General features: G+C 43.5%; 1 protein-coding gene across 2 annotated transcripts; it reads right to left on the minus strand.

Moving 5' to 3' along the window:
- Window positions 1-397: 397 nt before the first annotated feature.
- LOC110527937 (netrin-4) lies at window positions 398-7,470 on the minus strand. Of its 2 annotated transcripts, none has more exons than XM_021609573.2 (10): window positions 6,850-7,466; window positions 4,466-4,935; window positions 4,030-4,365; window positions 3,790-3,916; window positions 3,303-3,491; window positions 2,817-3,033; window positions 2,586-2,713; window positions 2,397-2,465; window positions 1,995-2,165; window positions 398-1,827 (listed from the first exon to the last, which is right to left on the minus strand). In XM_021609573.2, exons 1-10 carry the CDS (start codon window positions 6,899-6,901, stop codon window positions 1,691-1,693), a joined length of 1,896 nt encoding a protein of 631 aa, XP_021465248.2. In that variant the 5' UTR covers window positions 6,902-7,466; the 3' UTR covers window positions 398-1,690. The 2 variants fall into 2 exon arrangements, with proteins under 2 accessions (XP_021465248.2, XP_036839322.1); XM_036983427.1 differs by having other exon boundaries at window positions 1,689-1,827; window positions 1,995-2,130; window positions 6,850-7,470.
- Window positions 7,471-26,900: the final 19,430 nt, after the last annotated feature.

Genomic DNA, 26,900 nt, shown 5'->3' on the forward strand with positions numbered 1-26,900 from the left:
CCGGTAATAGGCTACACCACGGGTCGGCAACCTTTTCAATTTGGAGTGTCAATTTATCTTACCATTTCTACCAATCTGCCTGCCAGTTATTATTTTCAAAAGTCTCATTGTCGTGGAAAAGTTTCATTTATAATAAAGTCTTAGTATCTCAAAATCATTATCATATGCTTCATCAAAATTCTAAAAGTAACTTATATTTCCATTGCCAACTATGTAGACTAAAAATAGCATACATAAAGCCAACAAATAAAAACATTGCAGCCTGCAGGTAAAACATATTTTGATACAAATAAATATCCTATAAATCACATTGGCCACATGTGACCTGTCTGCAAGGAACTTGAAACATTGAAACAAGGTGTCAAAAAGACACCATTTAACATTTTGACCAAGATTCTTTTTTAGTCAGACAGCCCTAGCGTGTTTAATGCAATGACGTCAATACAGGATTCATGTGAAAATGTGAGATACAGTGTGTTTAAATCTCAGGATTTGAGCCTTTGAGATATGACTCTTCTGGTTAGGTGCCCCAGGTCCTGGAAGGCCAAATATGTTTGGTGCTGGCCGCTATTATCAACAACTCATGTTCTTATGAAGAAAGACTGAGTACATAGAGCGGCCTCTAGTCAGAGCACAGTGAAGGTGCTTCCTTCACCTGCTTTTGACACATGTCATTTCAAGCCTTTAATGCACTGGTACTTTCTTTTACCTGTCCTGTTAAAGTTATTACTGAACAATGTCTTATTACCTCTTTCAAACATTTCTACCCATATGTTTAAATACTGTTCAAACACATGAAACTAGAGCTTCATACATACGACTGGACCATGATGCTTTGAAAGTGAGTCGTCCTCTGGGATCTTGTTCATTCTTCGGTGAAACTGCACCACATACATTGAACCTTGTATCTTTTCAGATTAAGATATTAGCTGCATGTTCCTAACACTTACATTTCTCAGGTTGATCTTTTTATGTACTCTGTAGGCCCTATTTGTTGCAGAAAAGATGGCGGTGGCTGGGACGTGTGTAGACTGCCACCAGAACGTGCACCCTGCGATTGCACTACGCTGAAGAGAAAGACAGGACGCCCAAAAGAGACATGGAGAAGAACAATAGAAAATAAGGTGGAGTGGCTTGACCTGGGGAGCCCTCACTAAGAAGGCTGCAGACTGGAAGCAGTGCACTCTCCTGTGGATGCCTTTATGTGCCTCAAAATGTAAATAAGTGTGTGTGTTTGTTGCACTTTTCATTAGCACACTACACATGAAAAATAAATGATTGGAACTGGACACTGAAAAAAATACAGTACACTAAAAGCAGTCAAAAGCAGCACTGTACTGAGAACCTGGTAGGCATAAAAAGGCATGGCTTTGGTTAAACACAGTCTGAAAAGCTGGTATACTAGGGTTTGTTGTGTCTAGTAGATTCCAGGGGGGTGTTTGTCTGTCTATGTAGGACGCCTCAAGTAAAATCATCTTCATAAGAAAGGCTCTAAAGATTCCAGTATCCAGTCCATCCTCTTTGCATCATATGGCAGGGTTGTAGTCTTATATGGGCACGATTTTCCATAGCAATTATTGGTCAAGACACTTGGTCAAGCCTTATCCACTGAGTTTGTCCCTTTCCTGAATGATCTAGTGAACCAGTGATTTCCATTCAGGGTGCTCTGTTATGGGTTTGGAGAGGGTGTTCAGGGGCAGCCCTGCCTTAGGCCCTCTGATATGTGGGCCCCCAGTTGGGAGGTCCAGGGAACCACCACACTCTGCATGGTGACCAGCAGCCGTCCCGTCCCTGCCTCCTCTGGACCCGCCAGCATGTACTCCACCCCTGGAAGAAGAGGGAGAGGGTTCAGCCTCAATCCTGATTATTGGAACTTATATCAGAGTGAACAGAGTAGCTCCCAACCTTGTGGAAAAATAAGGACAATATTTAGAACATATTGAATATAGTAGCACACTACTCTGTTCTGTTTGGTGATGTATATGTTGGGTTACCTGGATTAAGGATGGGGCAGGTGCACCCCCGGATAGTCCAGGATATGGGGTAGAGACTGTGTGTGCCATGGGAGAGGGGCACCTGTCCTGACCGCAGGACCTTGCGAACTTTGACCTGTACCTCTGCGTGGCTCCCCTTGTCATGAGCAGACAACACACTGGCTTTGATCACTGCCACAGACACACATGAAGACATTCACCAGTTACACCCAGCTAAATCAAAGGATTGTGGAATGTATGCCTAATGTAGCATAAATCCTCACCGGAATTTAACGCCATGTACTGTATGCACTGCTTATATCACTTGACTAGATCAATGGTCAAGAGGCCATTACAGAGTGAGGGGAAAAATGTAAATACTGTGAGATGTACAGTATGTGAGAGCCTTGGAAAATATTTTACCATAGGCATGTTTGGTCTTACAGAGATCCGAGACACTCCTCAACTTTCTCTCCTTACAGCTGCATTTCCCTGGAAGGTGCCATAGACAGACAGTGTCAGCAGTACATGCATGTGTTTACTCAAACCAGTGACAGCAAGCTTTAAGTAGTGAGGTGCATAACTCTAATGCTAGTGTGCATCATCATTCACCTGTGTAGTGCATGGAAGAGACTGTCAGTTCCTTTGACCACACTGCCTCACCCTCACTGGTCAAGGCATGGTCCATGTCAGGAATCTTGCCCCCCATAGGGACATTGAAAACCTGGTTATTTGCATAGCTGCTGAAATGACAACGAGAATATGGAGGTCAGATGAAACTGGTAATAGGAAAGAAAGCCACATTAAAAATGTTGGATTTAGTAGAGAATTTTTTTTTCTTTCCTGTCAAGGCAAAGCCCAGTGTCGGGGTCACAGTTTTGGGGACAAGCACAGGGTTTGCACCCCTCTTCCCCAAAGCCCCAGTACCCAGGGAGACAGTGGCTACAGCTTGTTCCCCCCACACCAGGTCTGCAGTGGCACTGTCCACTCCTGGGGTGGCACCATGGGCACTCCTCCCCAGAGCTGGCTGGTAATGAGCCCAGTGGGTCACACCAACAACCTGTGAAAGAGAGAAAAAGACATAAGACCACACACACACACATATTTCTCCCTCGTCTCTTCTCGCTCTACCCACACATACTACTGTGACAAATCCACACCATTAGAGGCAGATGTTTTAATATACACCCATGCCTGCAATTTCAAGTACTGTTATACATGATGTATAACTGGAATTCACTGACAACAATTAATGTACATCAGATGAAATGTAGCATTCACACGTTATTCTATATTACTTTCACTTGTCCAGATTTTGTCCCGACTTACGTGTGCAGATGTGGGAGGAGCCAAGGGGCATGGCTGGGTGGCGGTGGTAACCGTGGCGACAGCGCTGGCACCTGCGCCCTGCTGTGTTGTGTCGGCATTCGTCACAGACACCCCCACTGGTGGCCCCTGAGGACAGCCACGCCCTCTGGGAGAAGTGACAGCTTGTCGCGTGGCCGTAACACTCACACTCTGGAGCACAGGGAGACAACAATGGGACGGGAGAGAGGACGGAGGGGTTAGTCAACTGGAAGGATAGATTATGCGATGACACCCAACAGTAGGTTTGCCAACACTCCCGGTTTGGCTTGGAGTCTTGACCTCCCTACAAGCAAAACTTTTCCAGGAGATTTGATTCATGTTTGAATGAAAAGTAATAACTGACATATGAACAGTGTTGAAGTATTTCTATGATCTCTCAACATGAGCTTGATTTGAGTTGGCAACCCAGCACTGCCTGGCCATTGACCCATCTTAGTAGGGCACTCACTGTGGCACGGGTGTGGCTCCCCACTGCTGCCGTTGGCTGCCCTCCAGGGACGGTCATTGTATAGAGGGGCACACCTCTCACAGTGTTCTCCTGCTGTGTGGTGAGTGCACACACACCTGCCAGGCACCTGCAATAAAACAGGGCTATTTAACACAAAGGACAAGCTTAGATAATGAAGCATTTTTAACACACACACACACACACACACACACACACACAGGCTGAGCAGGCCACACTCACCATGTCCTTCAGTTTGTCCTGTCCGCCACTGTGTAAACAGTGTTCTGAATGGCCATGACAGAGACAGGTACCTCGAGCCAGGAAAGTGTAAATGGCAAAGGGAGCTGAGGCAGGGGGCTCTGAGCTGGGCTGGGGGGAAGGGAGGAGGGGGGGATTCAGGTCTGTAGGAGGGTAGGAGAGTCCAATGGAGGAAGAAGAGGTGGAAGGTGCGACAGATAATGGGCAGGTCTGGGCCTTGAGAAGTCTGAGGCGGAGGTTGGTGAGGGTCAGCTGGGAAAGGCTCTCTGGACTGTAGGGGTCAACTAATCCACCAGGGCCCAGAATCCGGAATATTACCTTTTGAGAAAGATAAGGATCTACTGTATACTGTTTGTCTACTATGCTTCTAAAATTGTGTCTTACACCACAGAGTAAATGAGACATTCTGTCGCCTTACCTCTCCCCTGCTGCACGGCTTGGCACTGGAGTACCGGGACGTACAGAGCGAGCCAGGCTGACCGGTGTCATCAGGAAGACCAAACGCAAGACTGCAGTTCTGCGCAAACAGCTTGAGTGTCTCCCACGTCCGACCAAAGTCCTGCGAGCGCTCCATGGCCATGGCAGCGGGCCTGGGTGAGTGGAACAGCAGCACCACGTGGGTCAGACAGAAACGAGTCTCCAGGTCCAGACGGACTTCCTCCTCCTGGTCAGTGCCCATGCCCGAGGCCCACCAGGTGGCTGGGTGCTGGAAGGGATCATCCACCATGTGGGCAGGTGGGTGAAGGTCAACTGGACAGGGGTGGAGGGGAGTTGGGCATGGGGAGTGTTGGGACCCATTCCCACAGCAGCCTGAGAGGGATGTGAGGGTCCTGCCACTGGCCAGGTTGCCCATGGGAGGACTGCAGGCATGGTCTACACACCTCGAGGCTGAATATGGGGTGGATGGAGAGAGTTAATGCAGAAGAAATTTAAAATAAGAGATCTGTGTCAATGCACTCAGTGTCCAGCAGGAAAGGAGGCTGCGTCATCCACGTTAACCCAATAATATCAGAGTAAATCAGGTGACAGCAGATTGATGAGTGCTGCATTCTCTGCTCTGAACACATAACACCTCACATAATTTTGCCCCAAAACAATGAAAACATCTCACCCAGTGGCATATGGGCTATTAAGGTGAGCGCAGATGCCGCCCCATGATAATCAGCCCACTTTGCCAAACTCAGGTGCGCACAATATATAGCTTGTCTTTGCCCAGCGTGCCTCTCCATGGTGCTGTTGGAGACGCAGCACTGTGGCGCTCCACCAATGCTCTGTCAACGTCATCGAACATAAATCATGTAGCCTATACAATAGAAAGAGTATATAGTCTCTTTGGGCTTTTCTGTAGACTACAGGGCGACCAGATTTATGACAATGTCATGAGACACTTTTTACATAATCGTGTTTAAGATCAAATAGCATAACTGGCGCACTCTTAAATAAAAATGCGCTTGGATGTGAATATTAATTAACATGTTAACAAACACACCATATTCTAAAAACATGACAGGTCAAAGTAAAATGGACAATAGCCAATGGAATGTAATTATGCTACTCAAGACTACTGTCAGAGAGTTTGCGCAGTGGGCTAAATTGTCATGAGAATGAGCAATTTCAAGTTTAGGCCTATTCGTCATTTTCTGAGCTGTTGATTGCTAAGAAGAAAATATGAACTGCATTTTACAAGATAATGCCATGCCTGAAAACCTGGGTAGCTAACATACAGAGTTTTATGTTTGGGGAAGCTTACAATTGATCCTACCATTTCTACCGATCTGATCTGCGTGCCAGTTAGAATGCTCATATGCGCATTTCAATAATAAAATTTCGTTTCTCAAAATCATTGTCACATTAATACAAATCTGAATTAAAATGATAAATCTATCAAGTTGAAATTAAACGAATGCAAGAGCGCCAGCCTCGGACATATTGACGCATTGATACAGTGCTCTCTGCCATATGGACTGATAAACTGTGGGCCATTGGTGGCTAAAGAAATGAGCGCATGGAACTCAGAGATACCTTAGGCCAATTCAGTAAGCCTATAACTTCCATTGTCAACTAAGTAAACATATATAAAGCCGACAAAATAGAAACAGAAAATATCCTGATGAAAATGCAGGTTCTTGCAATCGCATTTATCCCTCTACTTCCCCCCTGTGCCTTCCTTTCTATTTGTCTTGACTTTAACTATCTAGTGAATTGCAACATTGTACCAAATCAATCAACTGGGTCAAGCCGGAAGCTGTAGCTATAGCAAACTTGCAACATTGTAGCCTATTCCGTGGCCTCCGTTTCCAGTGCACGTGAGTTCTAGACAGACAGCTGTTTTTCTGCGTGAGGGAAAACTGCTCTGGTATTTTTGGGCGCTTCGACTAGGGCAGCATATCAGCAAGGATCGGGCCTGGGTGATAGGCTTTCAGTTATCGATAAAATGTGCCATTCATAACTGTAAAGAGAACAAGCCAGATTACGGAACCTTAAACTGGTGGCACGGCACTGTGTATCCAATTCATCCCACAATGGAATGTAATTATGATACATTCCTATCCACTGCTTCGTCACCATAATAGCGCCGAATATAGGCGTAGCCAACATAAGCATTAGGCCTATATTATTGGAAAAATCGAATCTAAAATGGGGAAATACCATAGGCCTATTAGGATATTATTCATAAGAGTTAAAATAGCCCATGTATGGTGATCTTGAATTCCAGATATAGCCTATAATCTGGCTAGTTGGCTGATAGCCCTTTGCTGCCTCCCGTCATATCAAATTAATATCAAGATGATGGCCACTCACCTGTCCCGCTTTGCATGAGCGCTAAAATTAAAGCGCAGGTAATCGCCAGCATCTCAAATCGAAGACGAACTGTAAGTGGTTTCACAGGCTCAGAATCCCGCTGGATGAGTTATCACCAATCCAATGACAACAAACGTGCACACAGTCAAATAGTCGAATTATTCTCGCCGGTAGTGCCGATGCGCTTCAGCATCACATGTTTTTGTTTATACCCAAAATGAGCGCATTCCAATGAGAACATCAAAATTGCGCATACCTGCCCAAATCCCTGTTATTTGAAATCCTATCGTGGCGCAGTTCGAGTCATCCAAATGTTTTGTTTGACATCTTGTCATTAATAATGATGGGGGAAATGATTGTATTCGCATTCAGAGAATTAACAATTAGCATTAATCAATGACGAAGTGTTCCGTGCGCGGTTGGTCCTTGTCGCACAGATCTCATCTAGGGACAAGTCAGGCATGCCCTCATGTCAACAACGATACCAGCTCGTGTTTCCTCGCACAATACATTGTCATGTTATTGCTACACCTCTACACTCTATGCAGGACCCTATGTGTGTAGCCTATGCCGAAGCCACCTACGGTCAAGTGTTGTCTTGAGTGAGAGTTTAAATGGGCTCACACACGCCCTGAGATTGGTTGGCATTTACCCATGACCGTTCTCATAGCAGCCGGATATTATGCTGGCAGTACGATCGAGGATTTATTTGTATTTTTTCATAGTAAGAGTCCCCTGCAAAGACATACTAAACTTTGTGAATATTTTTAACACAGCATGCTAACAACTTTTTAAAATAAATGGATCATTTGACATTTTATTTTTAATATTGTATTTTTCATACAATTTATATTGAAAGTTTGCACAAATACTGATATGTTGAAAGCTATTGTGTAGGTCAAATAGCCTTTCATGCATGTCAACATCAGAAGCCTCCTCCCTAAGTGTGTCTTACTCACTGCTCTAGCACACTCTGCTAACCCTGATGTCCTTGCCGTGTCTGAATCCTGGCTCAGGAAGGCCACCAAAAATTCTGAGATTTCCATACCCAACTATAACATCTTCCGTCAAGATAGAACTGCCAAAGGGGGAGGAGTTGCAGTCTACTGCAGAGATAGCCTGCAAAGTAATGTCATACTCTCCAGGTCCATACCCAAACAGTTCGAACTACTAATTTTGAAAATTACTCTCTCCAGAAATAAGTCTCTCACTGTTGCCGCCTGCTACCGACCCCCCTCAGCTCCCAGCTGTGCCCTGGACACCATTTGTGAATTGATCGCCCCCCATCTAGCTTCAGAGTTTGTTCTGTTAGGTGACCTAAACTGGGATATGCTTAACACCCCGGCAGTCCTACAATCTAAGCTAGATGCCCTCAATCTCACTCAAATCATCAAGGAACCCACCAGGTACAACCCTAACTCTGTAAACAAGGGCACCCTCATTGACGTCATCCTGACCAACTGGCCCTCCAAATACACCTCCGCTGTCTACAACCAGGATCTCAGCGATCACTGCCTCATTGCCTGTATCCGCTACGGAGCCGCAGTCAAACGACCACCCCTCATCACTGTCAAACGCTCCCTAAAACACTTCTGTGAGCAGGCCTTTCTAATCGACCTGGCCCGGGTATCCTGGAAGGACATTGACCTCATCCCGTCAGTTGAGGATGCCTGGTCTTTCTTTAAAAGTAACTTCCTCACCATTTTAGATAAGCATGCTCCGTTCAAAAAATGCAGAACTAAGAACAGATATAGCCCCTGGTTCACTCCAGACCTGACTGCCCTCGACCAGCACAAAAACATCCTGTGGCGGACTGCGCTAACATCGAATAGTCCCCGCGATATGCAACTGTTCAGGGAAGTCAGGAACCAATACACACAGTCAGTCAGGAAAGCTAAAGCCAACTTCTTCAGGCAGAAGTTTGCATCCTGTAGCTCCAACTCCAAAAAGTTCTGGGACACTGTGAAGCCCATGGAGAACAAGAGCACCTCCTCCCAGCTGCCCACTGCACTGAGACTAGGTAACATGGTCACCACCGATAAATCCATGATTATCGAAAACTTCAACAAGCATTTCTCAACGGCTGGCCATGCCTTCCGCCTGGCTACTCCAACCTCGGACAACAGCTCCCCCCCCCCCGCAGCTACTCGCCCAAGCCTCTCCAGGTTCTCCTTTACCCAAATCCAGATAGCAGATGTCCTGAAAGAGCTGCAAAACCTGGACCCGTACAAATCAGCTGGGCTGGACAATCTGGACCCTCTATTCCTGAAACTATCCGCCGCCATTGTCGCAACCCCTATTACCAGCCTGTTCAACCTCTCTTTCATATCGTCTGAGATCCCCAAGGATTGGAAAGCTGCCGCAGTCATCCCCCTCTTCAAAGGGGGCGACACCCTGGACCCAAACTGTTACAGACCTATATCCATCCTGCCCTGCCTATCTAAGGTCTTCGAAAGCCAAGTCAACAAACAGGTCACTGACCATCTTGAATCCCACCGTACCTTCTCCGCTGTGCAATCTGGTTTCCGAGCCGGTCACGGGTGTACCTCAGCCACGCTCAAGGTACTAAACGATATCATAACCGCCATCGATAAAAGACAGTACTGTGCAGCCGTCTTCATAGACCTTGCCAAGGCTTTCGACTCTGTCAATCACCGTATTCTTATCGGCAGACTCAGTAGCCTCGGTTTTTCGGATGACTGCCTTGCCTGGTTCACCAATTACTTTGCAGACAGAGTTCAGTGTGTCAAATCGGAGGGCATGCTGTCCGGTCCTCTGGCAGTCTCTATGGGGGTGCCACAGGGTTCAATTCTCGGGCCGACTCTTTTCTCTGTATATATCAATGATGTTTCTCATGCTGCGGGCGATTCCCTGATCCACCTCTACGCAGACGACACCATTCTATATACTTCCGGACTGTGCTATCTAACCTCCAAACGAGCTTCAATGCCATACAGCACTCCTTCCGTGGCCTCCAACTGCTCTTAAACGCTAGTAAAACCAAATGCATGCTTTTCAACCGTTCGCTGCCTGCACCCGCACGCCTGACCAGCATCACCACCCTGGATGGTTCCGACCTTGAATATGTGGACATCTATAAGTACCTAGGTGTCTGGCTAGACTCTAAACTCTCCTTCCAGACCCATATCAAACATCTCCAATCGAAAATCAAATCAAGAGTCGGCTTTCTATTCCGCAACAAAGCCTCCTTCACTCACGCCGCCAAACTTACCCTAGTAAAACTGACTATCCTACCGATCCTCGACTTCGGCGACGTCATCTACAAAATTGCTTCCAACACTCTACTCAGCAAACTGGATGCAGTTTATCACAGTGCCATCCGTTTTGTCACTAAAGCACCTTATACCACCCACCACTGCGACTTGTATGCTCTAGTCGGCTGGCCCTCGCTACATATTCGTCGCCAGACCCACTGGCTCCAGGTCATCTACAAGTCCATGCTAGGTAAAGCTCCGCCTTATCTCAGTTCACTGGTTACGATGGCAACACCCATCCGTAGCACGCGCTCCAGCAGGTGTATCTCACTGATCATCCCTAAAGCCAACACCTCATTTGGCCGCCTTTCGTTCCAGTTCTCTGCTGCCTGTGACTGGAACGAATTGCAAAAATCGCTGAAGTTGGAGACTTTTATCTCCCTCACCAACTTCAAACATCTGCTATCTGAGCAGCTAACCGATCGCTGCAGCTGTACATAGTCTATTGGTAAATAGCCCACCCATTTTCACCTACCTCATCCCCATACTGTTTTTATTTATTTATTTTTATTTTTCTGCTCTTTTGCACACCAATATCTCTACCTGTACATAACCATCTGATCATTTATCACTCCAGTGTTAATCTGCATAATTGTAATTATTTGCCTACCTCATGCCTTTTGCACACAATGTATATATAGACTCCCCTTTTTTTCTACTGTGTTATTGACTTGTTAATTGTTTACTCCATGTGTAACTCTGTGTTGTCTGTTCACACTGCTATGCCTTATCTTGGCCAGGTCGCAGTTGCAAATGAGAACTTGTTCTCAACTAGCCTACCTGGTTAAATAAAGGTGAAATAAAATAAAATAAAATAAAAAAATACAAAAATGTGTTATTGGAATTACTCAATAGAGTCTGCAAAACTTAAATTATTCTCTTTTGCTGAGTAATGCTTTTAATACAAAGTGCTGGTGACCCCTTAATTCACGCACTCCATTCACTGCAGTGCAACACACTGTACATGGGATACATATTGGCTTGCAGAGAGAATGTTTTTACCTCTCAGCTAAAGTGGGGTGGATTATACTCAGTAGGTTCTTTACTAACCAAATATGGTTCATTTTTGAGTGAGACTGTGTAGTACACATCCAGCAGCACTTGTCAGATAGTAGTTTAACCGATAAGGAACATGCGCACACTAAATTATTGTGAAGATGACTCCAAAACACAGATGTAGAACCACTGATAGGCAAGGAAACACTTGAGTCTAATGATTCTGAGGATGAAGTAGATAAACAGCCAATGATCCAAATAAGCAAGGACACACTCCAGTGTGTTTTTGTCAGCTTAAGCAGCTATTGATGAATTTAGGCGAGAAACTCCAAGTCAGTGTTTACACTGACCCTTTGTGAACGGGAAAAGGTCCATTCACAAAGAGGTGTCAGGAATCCATTTAGCTGGAAGGGCTTATTTGCAGCAAAAGTAAAGGAATCAAATCCATATTGTGCCATTCTTTCTAGGAATCATCACTTTTCCATATGCAAAGAAAGGCAGTGAAAGGACAGACTACACAAACCATTGGTTCAAAACAGCAATATGTGTGAAATTATAGAATCTTTGTCAATGAAATGCTACCTGCACATTTTCTTTGCCAATGATCTCCTCCACATTCAATGTTTATACTCTCCAAATTGCAGTCAGTGCAAGGAAGCAATGTTTTACCGGGGGTACAAAAATTAATACTTGTACCAAGTCATATTTCAGACAGGTAGCAAAGTTCTCTCTACAAGATAATATGTATCCCATGTTCAGTCTATTACAGTGCATTGTGTTGGGAGATATGGAAGAGTAAAAAGTCATCAGCAGGCCTTGCAACACAGTCTACTGAGTATTTCCCACCCCACCTTAGCTGAGACGGGTAGAAAAGTTTCTCTCTACAGCCCAATATTCTCGGCATACCAGTGTGAACATAGTATTCTATTATTGGTCTTAATTTAATTTAATCTTTAATTTACCAATTTTCTCATAAATAACGTATTGCTTTTTATTGTTGGCACGATAAAAGTGGTCATTGATTAAAATGATTTTGAATGAGTTGTCCAGATTGCAATGTTTTGAAATGCGGGCATTTATTTTGAAGTTTTCCTCATTACCATACGAATGTGACATCAACATTTGTGCTGCTGGCAGAATAATCGTAATTGACCCAACCCCTTTTACAAACATGAAGTGACACTGTTCTCTTCATCCAACAGAACATGACAACCTGGATTCAGGGTTTGATGTAACACAATAAATGTAAATCTGTTTCCCTCCATTTATTATGCAATGTTATGTTTCATATTGTATTAATTTGTGGACGTCCATCATCCTTTCGCATGATATGTTATGAATTGCAATTCGTACAATATGTTATGAATTTGCAAAGCTTATGATATGTTACAAATTCCCATTTGTTGTGGCTAATGTTAGCTAGGTGGCTAACATTATCTAGGTTAGGGTTAAGGTTAGGGTTTAGTTAGTGTTAAGATTAGGGTTAATTAGGGAAAGGTTAGCTAACATGCTAAGTCATTACAAAGTAGCTAAAAAGTTGTAAGTAGTTGCAAAAATGCTAAAGTTGTCTGTGATGAGATTTGAACAAGCAACCTTTGGATTCCTAGACGTTTGTGTTATATGCCCACCCATCCACCTTGACCATCCACCCTACATTTGCTTTTGCCTTAAGTAACTTTCTGTCTCATGTAACTATACCAAACGTACCATGTAATACTAATTAGTGTCTCAAATGTATGTTTACAATGTTACATCTAGTCTGTGAGACCAGGCTGTGCAATAACAATTTAAAATCGACCAAAATTGCCCTGCATGGGATAGGCTTTTTTTTCAGTCTGGCGGCACACAGACTGAATTCCAGACTCATCCACGAGGATTCCGTAAATGAGCGTGAGTAGAGTGTGTGAGGTAGGCTTATTTGCAAGGGCTCATGAACATGGTTAATGTGAACCAGCCGCAGAGCGCATACCAGCTAGCAGCCTTACAGCACACAAACCAGGGCCTCCTTAATGGCAGGGAAGGAAATTAGTTTATCTACTTTTTCCTCCTGTTTTTTTTCAGCCACAGCAATTCCTTATTACAGTTCTCTTTGATGCCCAGTTTGAAGAAACCTGAACCACTGGCGAAAATAACCCAATTCTTATGGCTTGATAGCTCATTGTCACACTATGATATGCTGCACCATTCCATGTGAGCAGAACAAACCCAGATTACTCAGTGGCATGCGACGCGTACAAGGCAAGCAGGTACATATCCGCAAAACATTAGGGTTTGACAACTCAGACTTGCGACACATGTGGGAAGGACTTCAGACTATCACAGACAACAAAGGCACATCCTGTGATGGCCACTGAAACCTCCCTCCCAGATGAGCTTAACATATTCTATGCTTGCTTCGAGGCAGACAATACAGAGCCATCCCAGAAGTTTCTCGCTGCTCCGGACGACCAGGTGCTTTCGCTCTCCGAGGCTGATATGAGGAAAAAGAGTGAATACTCACAAAGCCGCCATCCCAGATGGCATCCATGTCCGTGTCCTTAGAGCATATGCTGACCAGCCAGTGGGCGTCTTCTCGGATATCTTCAACCTGTCCCTGTCCAAGGGTGTTTGTCCCCACTTGCTTCAAGGAGACCACCATCGTACTAGTGCCCAAGAAAAACCAGGTGACATGCCCAAATGACTATTGCCCCATCGCACTCACCACAGACATCATGAAGTGCTTCGAGAGGCTGGTCATGGCACACATCAAGGCCAGTATGCCAGTCACACAAGACCTTCTCCAATTTTCCTACCGCTCCAACATATCCATGGAAGATACCATTTCCATCGCTATTCACATGGCCATAACACATCTGGACAAGAGGAACACCTATATGAGAATGCTGTTCATTGACTGAAGCTCAGCATTCACAGCAACTGGATCGATTTCCTGAGGGACAGACCACAGGCTGTGAGGATTGGCAACAACAACTCCTCCACACTGACACTTAACACAGGGGCCCCCCAGGGGTGTGTCCTCAGCCCTCTGCTGTACTCCCTGTTCACCCACGACTGTGGCTTTGCAAGACATCAACTCCATCATCAAGTTTGTTGACGACAACACAGTTATAGGCCTGGTAACCAAGAACAATGAGTCAGCCTATAGGGAGGAGGTAAGTGAACTGGCAATGTGGTGCCTGGACAACAACCACTCCCTCAACTTTGAAAAACAAAAGAGTTGATTGTTGACTTCAGGAAGCAGAGGAGGGAACATGCCCCGATCCAAATCAAAGGAACTGCAGTAGAGAGAGTCAGCAGGTTTAAGTTCGTCAGAGTCCACATCACCGAGGACTTGACAGACCAACAATACTACCACTCTTGTCAAAAGAGCACAGCAACATCTCTACTTCCTACGGTGGCTGAAGAAATTCGACATGCCACCCCGGGTCCTCTCCACTGCACCATCGAGAATGTCCTGACCAGACGAACACAGCCTGGTATGGGGATTGCTCCACCCTCCAGCCCAGTACATCACTGGGACAATGCTCCCACCCATCCAGAAAATCTACTCAAAACAGTGCCTGAGGAAGGCCTGCAGCATCAAGGACCCCACACACCCCAGCCACGAGCCGTTCACTCCCTTACCGTCGGGCAGACAGTATCGGAGCATGAGGTCTGATACCAACAGGCTCAGGGACATTTTCTATGTACAAGCCATTAGACTGCTGCATACTTGAACTGGACTGACCACCTGCTCTGAGTCTCTTCTCCTAAGCACACATGCACTCACTCACACATACACACACACACACACACACACACACACACACACACACACACACACACACACACACACACACACACACACACACACACACACACACACACACACACACACACACACACACACACACACACACACACATGCTACACACATCACAACTGCTGCTACCAGACTCTTATTATTATTGCTAAATACTGCACAATTTAAACACCTCTTCCCCAAAACATGTGTAAATATTGGACTATAAGTTGTCCCTTTCTGTATTATACTTATGCTTAAATGTTTATTCTATTCCACTGAGCCATTAACTTTATGTTCATATTCAATATTTAATTATTTCTTAAGCATTTCATTTGACGGTGTGTACAGTATGTGTCCTGTACATACGGCTAATAAAACGTAAAACTTTGAACCAGACAAGTTTGAGGGATGGGCTTGATAGCCTACCACAATAACTTATCTGGACTTTATGCATGGTTGAATATATCCAATATCCACTCTACCACATGCTTCTCTGACTTTGTATTAGCCTAATACCCTGACTACACCGCTCGCATCGCAAAATACATTTAGGAATATATGTTATTCAATTATTGCACCCACACTGCTCGCGCGCGCCAACAAGCGTCTGTGTTGCCAAGGGCTAAAATAGAAGCATTCCTATTTCTGACGCAGATCGCGCTGCAAGTCCTGCCTCTCCCATCTCCTCATTGGTTTATAGAAGCAGGTATCCACGTGCCATCTCCTCATTGGTTATACCCACGTGGGTGATTGAAAGACAAACTGTTTTGCTGGTTGTCGTGGTAATACTATGAAAGTTTAGATGCCAAACACCATATAAGTTCAAAGATGAAAAAGCCTGGGAGGAGAGATGACTAGAAACAATTCGGTTGACCGTTTTATGTGTGGATTAATTGTTGGAATAGAGGACCTTGTGCATTTCAGGTAAAATAACAACTCAATGTTTATTTCCCAGGACAAATTATCTAGCATCAGCAAGCTAGCTAAATAGGACAAATGAGCTATCAAGTGCAAGCTAACTAGCTAAATTGCCATACATATGTAATTCCTGTCCCCAAATTGGTTCAGAGTTTGTTTTGATATTTTTTTTATTTTATTTTATTTTTTACCCCTTTTTCTCCCCAATTTCGTGGTATCCAATTGTTGTAGTAGCTACTATCTTGTCTCATCGCTACAACTCCCGTACGGTCTCGGGAGAGACGAAGGTTGAAAGTCGTGCGTCCTCCGATACACAACCCAACCAAGCCGCACTGCTTCTTAACACAGTGCACATCCAACCCGGAAGCCAGCCGCACCAATGCGCCGGAGGAAACACCGTGCACCTGGCCACCTTGGTTAGCGCACACTGCGCCCAGCCCGCCACATGAGTCGCTGGTGCGCGATGAGACAAGGACACCCCTACCGACCAAGCCCTCCCTAACCCGGGCGACGCTAGGCCAATTGTGCGTCGCCCCACGGACCTCCCGGGCGTGGCCGGTTACGACATAGCCTGGGCGCGAACCCAGAGTTTCTGGTGGCACAGGAGGCCATAAGAATCCTTTCTAATACAAGATAGTGATGCACAATATTAAACACATGGCCTTCAGAGGGTTGATATACCACAGTGCTTCTATACTGAACAAAAATATAAACACAACATGTAAAGTTGGTCCCATGTTTCATGAGCTGAAATAAAAGATCCCAGAAATGTTCCATAGCACAAAAAGCTTATTTCTCTCAAATGTTGTAAACAAATTAGTTTACATCCCTGTTAGTGAGCATTTCTTCTTTACCAAGATAATCCATCCACCTGACAGGTGTGGCATATCAAGAAGCTGATTAAACAGTATGATCATTACACAGATGCACCTTGTGCTGTGGGACAATTAAAGGCCACTGTTAAATGTGCAGAACACAATGCACACAGATGTCTTAAGTTTTGAGGGAGCGTGCAATTGGCATGCTGGCGGCAGGAATGTCCACCAGAGCTTTTGCCAGAGAATGCAATGTTAATTTCTCTACCATAACATAAGTCGCCTCAACGTCGTTTGAGAGAATTTGGCAGTATGTCCAACCGGCCTCACGACCGCAGACCACATGTAACTATGCCAGCCCAGGACTTCCACATCCGGGTTCTTCACCTGCGGGATTGTCGGAGACCAGCCACCCAAACAGCTGATGAAACTGAGGAGTGTTTGTCTGTAATAAAGCATTTTTGTTGAAAAAAAAAACAAATTCTGAAAGGCTGGGCCTGGCTCCCAAGTGGATGGGCCTTTGCCCTCTCAGGCCCACCCATGATTGTGCCCCTGCTCAGTCATGTGAAATCCATACATAGGGCCTAAAGAATTTATTTCAATTGGCTGATTTTCTTATATGAACTCTAACTCAGTAAAATCATTAAAATTGTTGCATTTTATATTTTTGTAAAGAATACATAATTCCCTTTAAATCACATGCATGTGAGGAAATGAACAGTCCACTGCTGAACTTATTGATACATTCCTAGCTCCTGGCACTGTGGCACACACGCTCAGTACTGTAAATCAAATAAACATAATGTCTCCAGGTGTATGGCTCATTGTAGATGTTAGGGGCATAGAATTGTTGAATAGACCCACAAAATTGGAATTGATTCTTCTAAATGCCTTTAATACCATACAAACTATGTACAGACCAGACTGATGGCATTTCCAGCAGTGAACACAAATTGGAACCAACATGGTATAATAAGGACATTTATATTAAACAGAATGGTTGTGCATGAAGGCCTCTATGATTTTCAATATCTGACATATCATTGAGTTATGTCATTCAGACATAATTGGAGAGCAATCAAGTAATAAAATGGCACGCAAGTCTTTATGTGGCAGCTGTGGACAAAGTGGATGTGCAGTGGGTTCATTATGAGTTTGAGTTTTCAAACGCAGCTCATTTCCCCCAACTTATTTATTCCAAGTAGGCCTACCCAACCGAAACCTTTCTCAGTGGTTACCTTCTAACTACATCTCACCATTTCAAATATTTGTTTTCAGTTTGTGTTCTCTTCATCTACCCAACTTGTAATATCTCACTTCATTCTCATCCTCCTCCACTTTAATACCCACCATAGAGTCTGGCAGCCCGCCAGGCAGCAAATAATGGGATTTCTCTCCATCCTCAACATCTCATTGTTTCTCCTTTGTTCCCTCTCCAAAGCTGCAGTGTGTGTCAAAAATGTCTTTATGAGAGATTGTGTTAATCCTGTTTATGAGGAATTAGCTGTTAGCTGGTAAGGTTAGTGGCATACAGATGTAGAATCGGGATGACCGTCATCTTTTTGACAGACTATTAGAATGGCTTATGTTGTAAAAAATAAAAATAAAAAGAGATTCAGATTCTCTCACAGTGTAAGATTGTGTGTGTGTGTTATCTTTAATTGTTTTTTTGTGTGCAAATTTGATGATTTGTGTTATATTCACATATCCTCTCATCATTTCCATGTTTATATTTTCTTACCTACTGAGTAAGTTTGGTGGCAGTTCTTTAACAGAACCAAGATTCAGATCAAGTAATTGAATGAGAATGGGGAGTGGAGGCATTGCAAATGGAATTGATGGTGTTGCAATGTTGTTACTACAATGTTAACAAACATTATGACACCAGTCATATTTGGGGATGTGTTTTGCATGGCAAATGTGGATGGTTTATTAATTACTTCAGAATTCTGCTAGTTTTGTTGTAAATCCAATGATGGTTTGGATCTCAGAATGGTGTTGTATTTAGGTTAATTTCAGCTCACAGAGGTGACAGCTGAAAGAGATTAACTGGATGGGAGGGAGAGCTATAAACTATGTTTAAAGCTGCACGTATAGCCATCTATATTTGGCTGCTCATTTAATTAAGCTTGAAATGCAGAACACATTGAAATGTTAATTGACTTGTCAGTAATTTACTATGAAAAAGGAGTGACTAGTGTGGTGCCAGCCCACAGGCAATAAAACTGTTGTTTATAATGTGAAAAGATAGAGAAAGCAAAAAAGAAAATTCACCGGCAAACACAGCATTCCGACAGCAGTCAACGGGGAATTGCTACATGAAGTACATGCTCTTGTGTCCCTTTTGTTCCTGGAATACATTTTGTCTCTCAGTTCATCACATCCCCCAGACATGAGGAGTCAAATACCAGCCAGGCAGGGTCCCAGAGGTCAGCTACCTGGCCAATGCCCCTACCTCTAATTGCTGCTGGCTCTCTAATTTACAGGGCTTAATGGAGACTGGGGTCACCAACGCAGGGTCAGAGAATCAGAGATCTCCCTGTCCCTATAGTCCTCAATGTTTGTGCAGGCAGGTCATACATTCATGTGTTGGGGGAGTGGGTGTCAGTCTCCATCTCGCTTTCTGTCTCCTCATAGGTCTCTTCCTAAGGATCAATTTCTCTGCTGTTTTATTTACCTGTCCTGTCAGTGGCACTATCAAAGACTTTCTTTTTTTGTCTGTCCCCCCTGTTTGTGCATTCATTCATCTATTACTCAACAGTTGGTCTTTGTTACTGAATTTCCCTATACTATATTCAGTATAAAGATAAGAGGGGAAATGGCTCTGTCTGTTCACTCTGTGCCCATTTTCTTCATCTCTACTGTACAACACATCTCAACGCACCTATCTGGTGTATGCTACAAAAACATCTTATTTATTATTATTTTTACTGTTGACTATCCATAGAGTAAAATGTGGTAAGGCCTATGGGCTTGAGCTGACTGGGTGGGTGGGTGGCCACATAATAATGTCTCCTGGCCTAACGGAGACATGTGAAGACCATGGTTTTGTGGGCTGTGCTCGGGTGAGTACTGAGGTCAGAGTTCAATCATCCTGTTGAAATGTTTTAGTTAGTTCTGTGTGGGTATGGGTAACATAGTACATCGAAACATAGTAGATATGTGCTGCAGAGGGTCATAACACAGAGTTTTCAAACCAGCAATGTGTTGCGAAGCAGACTCAACACACCAGACCGGATTTGGGGGTTGAGCAAGTCAATGGGAAAAGTAAAAAATTCATCTTTAGTTGTTAATTTTCTCGAGTTCTAAAGGCAAAACCAAGATTCCAGTGAATGTCTTAAGTAACTGAAGATGCATAAATAATATTTACAAATGTTCTAATGACATTTCCATATAAACCTTTGAAATGTCTGATACATGCAATTATAAACAGCAATAATGACATTAACTGCTAAGAATGTGACAGTAGGGTGACTCCCCTGGCAGCTCACAAACCCAGGTCACCAGCACCAATGACAAAGTCTCTAACCACGTTCCAAATAAGGGGTGTCTCTGGGGGCATGTGCTTATTTGGTGAGTATAGTTAGGCTCTGTCCAAAAGCAACCATAACCCCTCCTCCCTAGGCACTTGTGTAAATCTGAAACAACTTGATAGGTGTAAGCAATAGGGTGAATGAACTTAAGTACATCTCAGCTCTGTTAAAAGTACACTCTAAGAAAATAATTAATTGATCACAGTGATTCAGGAGTATCATTACAGCAGGTTAATACAGTGGCTTGCGAAAGAATTCACCGCACTTGGCATTTTTCCTATTTTGTTGTCGTACAACCTGGAATTAAAATTTATTTTTGGGGGGTTTGTTTCATTTGATTTAGACAACATACCTACCACTTTGAAGAAGAAATAAGACAAAAAAAAAAGAAAACTTAAGCGTACATAACTATTCACCCCGCCAAAGTCAATACTTTGTAGAGCCGCCTTTTGCAGCAATTACAGCTGCAAGTCTCTTGGGGCATGTCTCTATAAGCATGGCACAGCTAGCCACTGGGGTTTTTGCCCATTCTTCAAGGCAAAACTGCTCCAGTACCTTCAAGTTGGATGGGTTCCACTGGTGTACAACAATATTTAAGTCATACCACAGATTCTCAATTGGATTGAGGTCTGGGCTTTGACTAGGCCATTCCAAGAAATGTTTCCCCTTAAACCACTCAAGTGTTTCTTTAGCAGTATGCTTAGGGTCATTGTCCTGCTGGAAGGTGAACCTCCATCCCAGTCTCAAATCTCTGGAAGACTGAAACAGGTTTCCCTCAAGAATTTCCCTATATTTAGCACCACCCATCATTCCTTCAATTCTGACCAGTTTCCCAGTCCCTGCCGATGAAAAATGGATGGTGCTCTCGGGATGATGAGAGGTGTTGGGCTTGTGCCAGACATGGTGTTTTCCTTGATAGCCATAAAGCTCAATTTTAGTCTCATCTGACCAAAGTACCTTCTTCCATATGTTTGGGGAGTCTTCCACATGCCTTTTGGCGAACACCAAACGTGTTTGCTTATTTGTTTCTTTAAGAAATTGCTTTTTTTCTGGCCACTCTTCCGTAAAGCCCAGCTCTGTGGAGTGTATGGCTTAAAGTGGTCCTATGGACAAATACTCCAATCTCCGCTGTGGAGCTTTGCAGCTCCTTCAGGGTTATCTTTGGTCTCTTTGTTGCCTCTCTGATTAATGCCCTCCTTGCCTGGTCCATGACTTTTGGTGGGTGGCCCTCTCTTGGCAGGTTTGTTGTGGTGACACATTCTTTAAATTTTTTAATAATGGATTTAATGGTGCTCTGTGGGATGTTCAAAGTTTCTGATATTCTTTTGTAATCCAACCCTGATCTGTACTTCTCCACAACTTTGTCCCTGACCTGTTTGGAGAGCTCCTTGGTGTTCATAATGCCGCTTGCTTGGTGGTGCCCCTTGCTTAGTGGTGTTGCAAACTCTGGGGCCTTTCAGAACAGGTGTATATATACTGAGATCATATGACACTTAGAATACACACAGGTGGACTTTATTGAATTAATTATGTGACTTCTGAAGGTAATTGGTTGTACCAGATCTTATTTAGGGGCTTCATAGCAAAGGGGGTGAATACATATAAGAACCCACCACTTTTCAGTTTTTTTCATTTCACTTCACCAATTTCGACTATTTTGTTCATTACATGAAATCCAAATAAAATTCCATTTAAATTACAGGTTGTAATACAACAAAATAGGTAAAACGCCAAGGTGGGTAAGTACTTTCGCAGAGTTCAAATCCCAGAAGAGGACATAATAATTACTCTGTAAGTTAACATGCACAATGTAATCATTCTAGAAATACAGGAAAGAATAATCTATGTACATTATGGTAATAAACAAAGATTCATAAATAATATTTCCAACCATGTTCTGTGTATGTTTGGTGGGACGTTGATGGAATATTCTCCTAACTCACTGAAAACTGGACTCAAGGTTTTTGCCACGTTCCCATTAAACATGTCTTAAACATTAATATCCTGTTCTGAGAACATGGGAACCACGTTCCCATGAAACATGTCTTAAACATGAATATCCTGTTCTGAGAACATGGTAACCACGTTCCCATGAAACATGTCTTAAACATGAATATCCTGTTCTGAGAACATGGTAACCACGTTCCCATGAAACATGTCTTAAACATGAATATCCTGTTCTGAGAACATGGTAACCACATTCCCATGAAACATGTCTTAAACATGAATATCCTGTTCTGAGAACATGGTAACCACGTTCCCATGAAACATGTCTTAAACATGAATATCCTGTTCTGAGAACATGGTAACCACGTTCCCATGAAACATGTCTTAAACATTAATATCCTGTTCTGAGAACATGGTAACCACGTTCCCATGAAACATGTCTTTTAAACATGAATATCCTGTTCTGAGAACATGGTAACCACGTTCTTGGTAAGTTCTATTTGACATTAAGGAATTGTCTCCTGGAAACATTCCTTGCACAACATGGGAACATTCTCATGAAAACGGTAGTTAATGGCCTCAAGAGACTCTTAAGGGAACTGTCTCGAAAGTTGTGGGAACATTTCAAATCAAATCAAATCTTATTTGTCACATACACATGGTTAGCAGATGTTTATGCGAGTGTAGCAAAATGCTTGTGCTTCTAGGTCCGACCATGCAGTGATATCTAACAAGTAACCTAACAATTTCACAACAACTACCTTATACACACAAGTGTAAAGGAATTAATAAGAATATGTACATAAAAATATATATGGATGAGCGATGGCTGAACGGCATAGGCAAGATGCAGTAGATGGTATAGAGTACAGTATATACATACAGTGCCTTGCGAAAGTATTCGGCCCCCTTGAACTTTGCGACCTTTTGCCACATTTCAGGCTTCAAACATAAAGATATAAAACTGTATTTTTTTGTGAAGAATCAACAACAAGTGGGACACAATCATGAAGTGGAACGACATTTATTGGATATTTCAAACTTTTTTAACAAATCAAAAACTGAAAAATTGGGTGTGCAAAATTATTTAGCCCCCTTAAGTTAATACTTTGTAGCGCCACCTTTTGCTGCGATTACAGCTGTAATTCGCTTGGGGTATGTCTCTATCAGTTTTGCACATCGAGAGACTGACATTTTTTCCCATTCCTCCTTGAAAAACAGCTCGAGCTCAGTGAGGTTGGATGGAGAGCATTTGTGAACAGCAGTTTTCAGTTCTTTCCACAGATTCTCGATTGGATTCAGGTCTGGACTTTGACTTGGCCATTCTAACACCTGGATATGTTTATTTTTGAACCATTCCATTGTAGATGTTGCTTTATGTTTTTGATCATTGTCTTGTTGGAAGACAAATCTCCGTCCCAGTCTCAGGTCTTTTGCAGACTCCATCAGGTTTTCTTCCAGAATGGTCCTGTATTTGGCTCCATCCATCTTCCCATCAATTTTAACCATCTTCCCTGTCCCTGCTGAAGAAAAGCAGGCCCAAACCATGATGCTGCCACCACCATGTTTGACAGTGGGGATGGTGTGTTGCTTTTACGCCAAACATAACGTTTTGCATTGTTGCCAAAAAGTTCAATTTTGGTTTCATCTGACCAGAGCACCTTCTTCCACGTTTGGTGTGTCTCCCAGGTGGCTTGGGGCAAACTTTAAACGACACTTTTTCTGGATATCTTTAAGAAATGGCTTTCTTCTTGCCGCTCTTCCATAAAGGCCAGATTTGTGCAATATACGACTGAGTTGTAGATCTCTGCAGTTCATCCAGAGTGATCATGGGCCTCTTGGCTGCATCTCTGATCAGTTTTCTCCTTGTATGAGCTGAAAGTTTAGAGGAACGGCCAGGTCTTGGTAGATTTGCAGTGGTCTGATACTCCTTCCATTTCAATATTATCGCTTGCACAGTGCTCCTTGGGATGTTTAAAGCTTGGGAAATCTTTTTGTATCCAAATCCGGCTTTAAACTTCTTCACAACAGTATCTCGGACCTGCCTGGTGTATTCCTTGTTCTTCATGATGCTCTCTGCGCTTTTAACGGACCTCTGAGACTATCACAGTGCAGGTGCATTTATACGGAGACTTGATTACACACAGGTGGATTGTATTTATCATCATTAGTCATTTAGGTCAACATTGGATCATTCAGAGATCCTCACTGAACTTCTGGAGAGAGTTTGCTACACTGAAAGTAAAGGGGCTGAATAATTTTGCACGCCCAATTTTTCAGTTTTTGATTTGTTAAAAAAGTTTGAAATATCCAATAAATGTCGTTCCACTTCATGATTGTGTCCCACTTGTTGTTGATTCTTCACAAAAAAATACAGTTTTATATCTTTATGTTTGAAGCCTGAAATGTGGCAAAAGGTCGCAAAGTTCAAGGGGGCCGAATACTTTCGCAAGGCACTGTATGAGATGAGTAGTGTAGGGTATGTAAACATTATATAAAGTGGCAGCATTTGTTGTTAGCTGGGTTTCTTTTGATGGCCTGTGCATTACTGTTTCTGCGCATGAGCTATGCTAGCTAACGTTTCCATGGCATTGCCTACAACTACAAGTGTGATCATGGATTTCTAATGGAGAAGCAGTTTTGGCATATCTTCATACTGTATTGTCTTTGGTCTTAGAGTAATATTTTCTTGGGGTGTCAATACAGTTTTATCTGTGGTGTCACTAAAAGCCTAGGTCGGTCACTAAGGTTCATGTGCATTCATTATCATCTAGCTTATGATACTTTAAACACTGCACTATAGTGAAACCCTACACCCTGAACCAGTGGACGTCAGGGCAGGCAGGGAGGTAGTTCACTGAGGTGGGCTTCACCAACAACTAGAGATAGGGTTTTCTCTGCATATCTGACCCTAACATAGTGTCAGTCGGGCCTGGTTTGAAGTGGATTTGTTAAGTTTGGTTTAATTTCCAAAGTTCTAGTTCAGGTCCAATAAAAGAAGGAATTGTCATTCTTACCCATTGGGCACAGATGTCAGTCAGTTCAACGTCTATTCCACATTGGTTTAATGTCATTTAATTGAAATGACGTGGAAACAACATTGACTCAACCAATGTGTGCCCAGTGGGTCGGGTTTGTTTTATAGTGGTCCATTGTCTCCACTTGCAAGTGCTTCCTCTGTTCCTCTGTTCAGTGAAGATGCCATTTCAATTAAATGCTCTTCCCTGGGGATGCCTGCCTCACATATCTGAATTCAGTGTTTGCTCGCTCACCTATGTCCACATTTATGTGTGTGTCTGTTTGCATCTATCTGTGTGTGTACTCTACATGTATGTTTGTCTTTACGTGTGGGTGTAATGGATGGAAATTGCAGTGAGGTTCTTTGATCTGAGAGAATGAATGACACAGATTAAGCTGTCAGGCCAGTGACTGATTGAGGCCAGATGAGGCAGGATGACAGACTAGGGCCACTGTGGAACACTTAGGCATACTACCAAAGTAATACTGCTCTCTCTCTCTCTCTCTCTCTCTGTGTTTGTGAATTCATAAGAAGAATGACTGGAATTTTTAAGAGAGGTTTTGATTGAAGAGGTTTGTGTTGATTGGCAGACTTATTTTACGAATGCAGCTGAAGCACTGCTGATCTTCCCAGACACGTTAACAAACATATACTGAACAAAAATATAAACGCAACATGTAAAGTGTTGGTCCCATGTTTCATGAGCTGAAATACAAGATCCCATAAATGTTCCATAAGCACAAGAAACGTATTTCTCTCAAATTTTGTGCACAAATTTGTTTACGTCCCTGTTAGTGAGTATTACTTCCTTTGCCAAGATAATCCATCCACCTGGCAGGTGTAGCATATCAAGAAGCTGATTAAACAGCATGATTATTACACAGGTGCACCTTGTGCTGGGGGCAATAAAAGTCCACTCTACAATGTGCAGTTTTGTCACACAACACAATGCCACAGATGTCTCATGTTTTGAGGGAGCGTGCAATTGGCATTCTGACTGCAGGAATGTCCACCAGAGCTTTTGCCAGAGAATTGATTGTTCATTTCTCTACCATAAGCCACTTCCAACATAATTTTAGAGAATTTGGCAGTACATCAAACGAGCTTCTCAACAGCCGACCACATGTAAAAACGCTAGCCCAGGACCTCCACATCCGGCTTCTTCACCTGCAGGATCTTATGAGGCCATTCACCCGGACAGCTGTTAAGCTGTGGGTTTGCACAACCAAAGAATATATGCACAAACTGTCAGAAACCGTCTCAGGGAAGCTCATCTGTGTGCTTGTTGTCCTCACTAGGGTCTTGACAGGACTGCAGTTCGGCGTCGTAACCGACTTCAGTAGGGCAAATCCTCATCTTCGATGGCTACTGTCACACTGGAGAAGTGTGGTCTTCATGGATGAAACCCGATTTCAACTGTACCGGGCAGATGGCGGACAGCATGTATGGTGTCGTGTGAGCAAGCGGTTTGCTGAGTGCCCCATGATGGTGGTGAGGTTATGAAATGGGAAGGCATGAGCTACGGAATATTGAACACAATTGCATTTTATCGATGGCAACTTGAAAGCACATAGATACTGTGATGAGATCCTGAGGTCCATTGTTGTGCCATTCATCCGCCGCCATCACCTCATGTTTCAGCATGTTGCATGGATCTGTACACAATTCCAAGAGCTGAAAATGACCCAGTTATTCCATGGCCTGCATACTCACCAGACGTCACCCATTGAGCATGTTTGGGATGCGCTGGATTTACGTGTAGGG

Source organism: Oncorhynchus mykiss, chromosome 7 (genome assembly GCF_013265735.2).
Source record: "Oncorhynchus mykiss isolate Arlee chromosome 7, USDA_OmykA_1.1, whole genome shotgun sequence".
NCBI classification, from domain to species: domain Eukaryota; kingdom Metazoa; phylum Chordata; class Actinopteri; order Salmoniformes; family Salmonidae; genus Oncorhynchus; species Oncorhynchus mykiss.

Coding starts and splice junctions, on each gene's coding strand:
- LOC110527937 (XM_021609573.2), bottom strand. CDS start 6,901: ATGCTGGCGATTACCTGCGCTTTAATTTTAGCGCTCATGCAAAGCGGG. Junction 3,917..4,029: donor AGGACAAACTGAAGGACATG/GTGAGTGTGGCC, acceptor GTTTTATTGCAG/GTGCCTGGCAGGTGTGTGTG. Junction 2,466..2,585: donor CTCTTCCATGCACTACACAG/GTGAATGATGAT, acceptor GGCACCTTCCAG/GGAAATGCAGCTGTAAGGAG.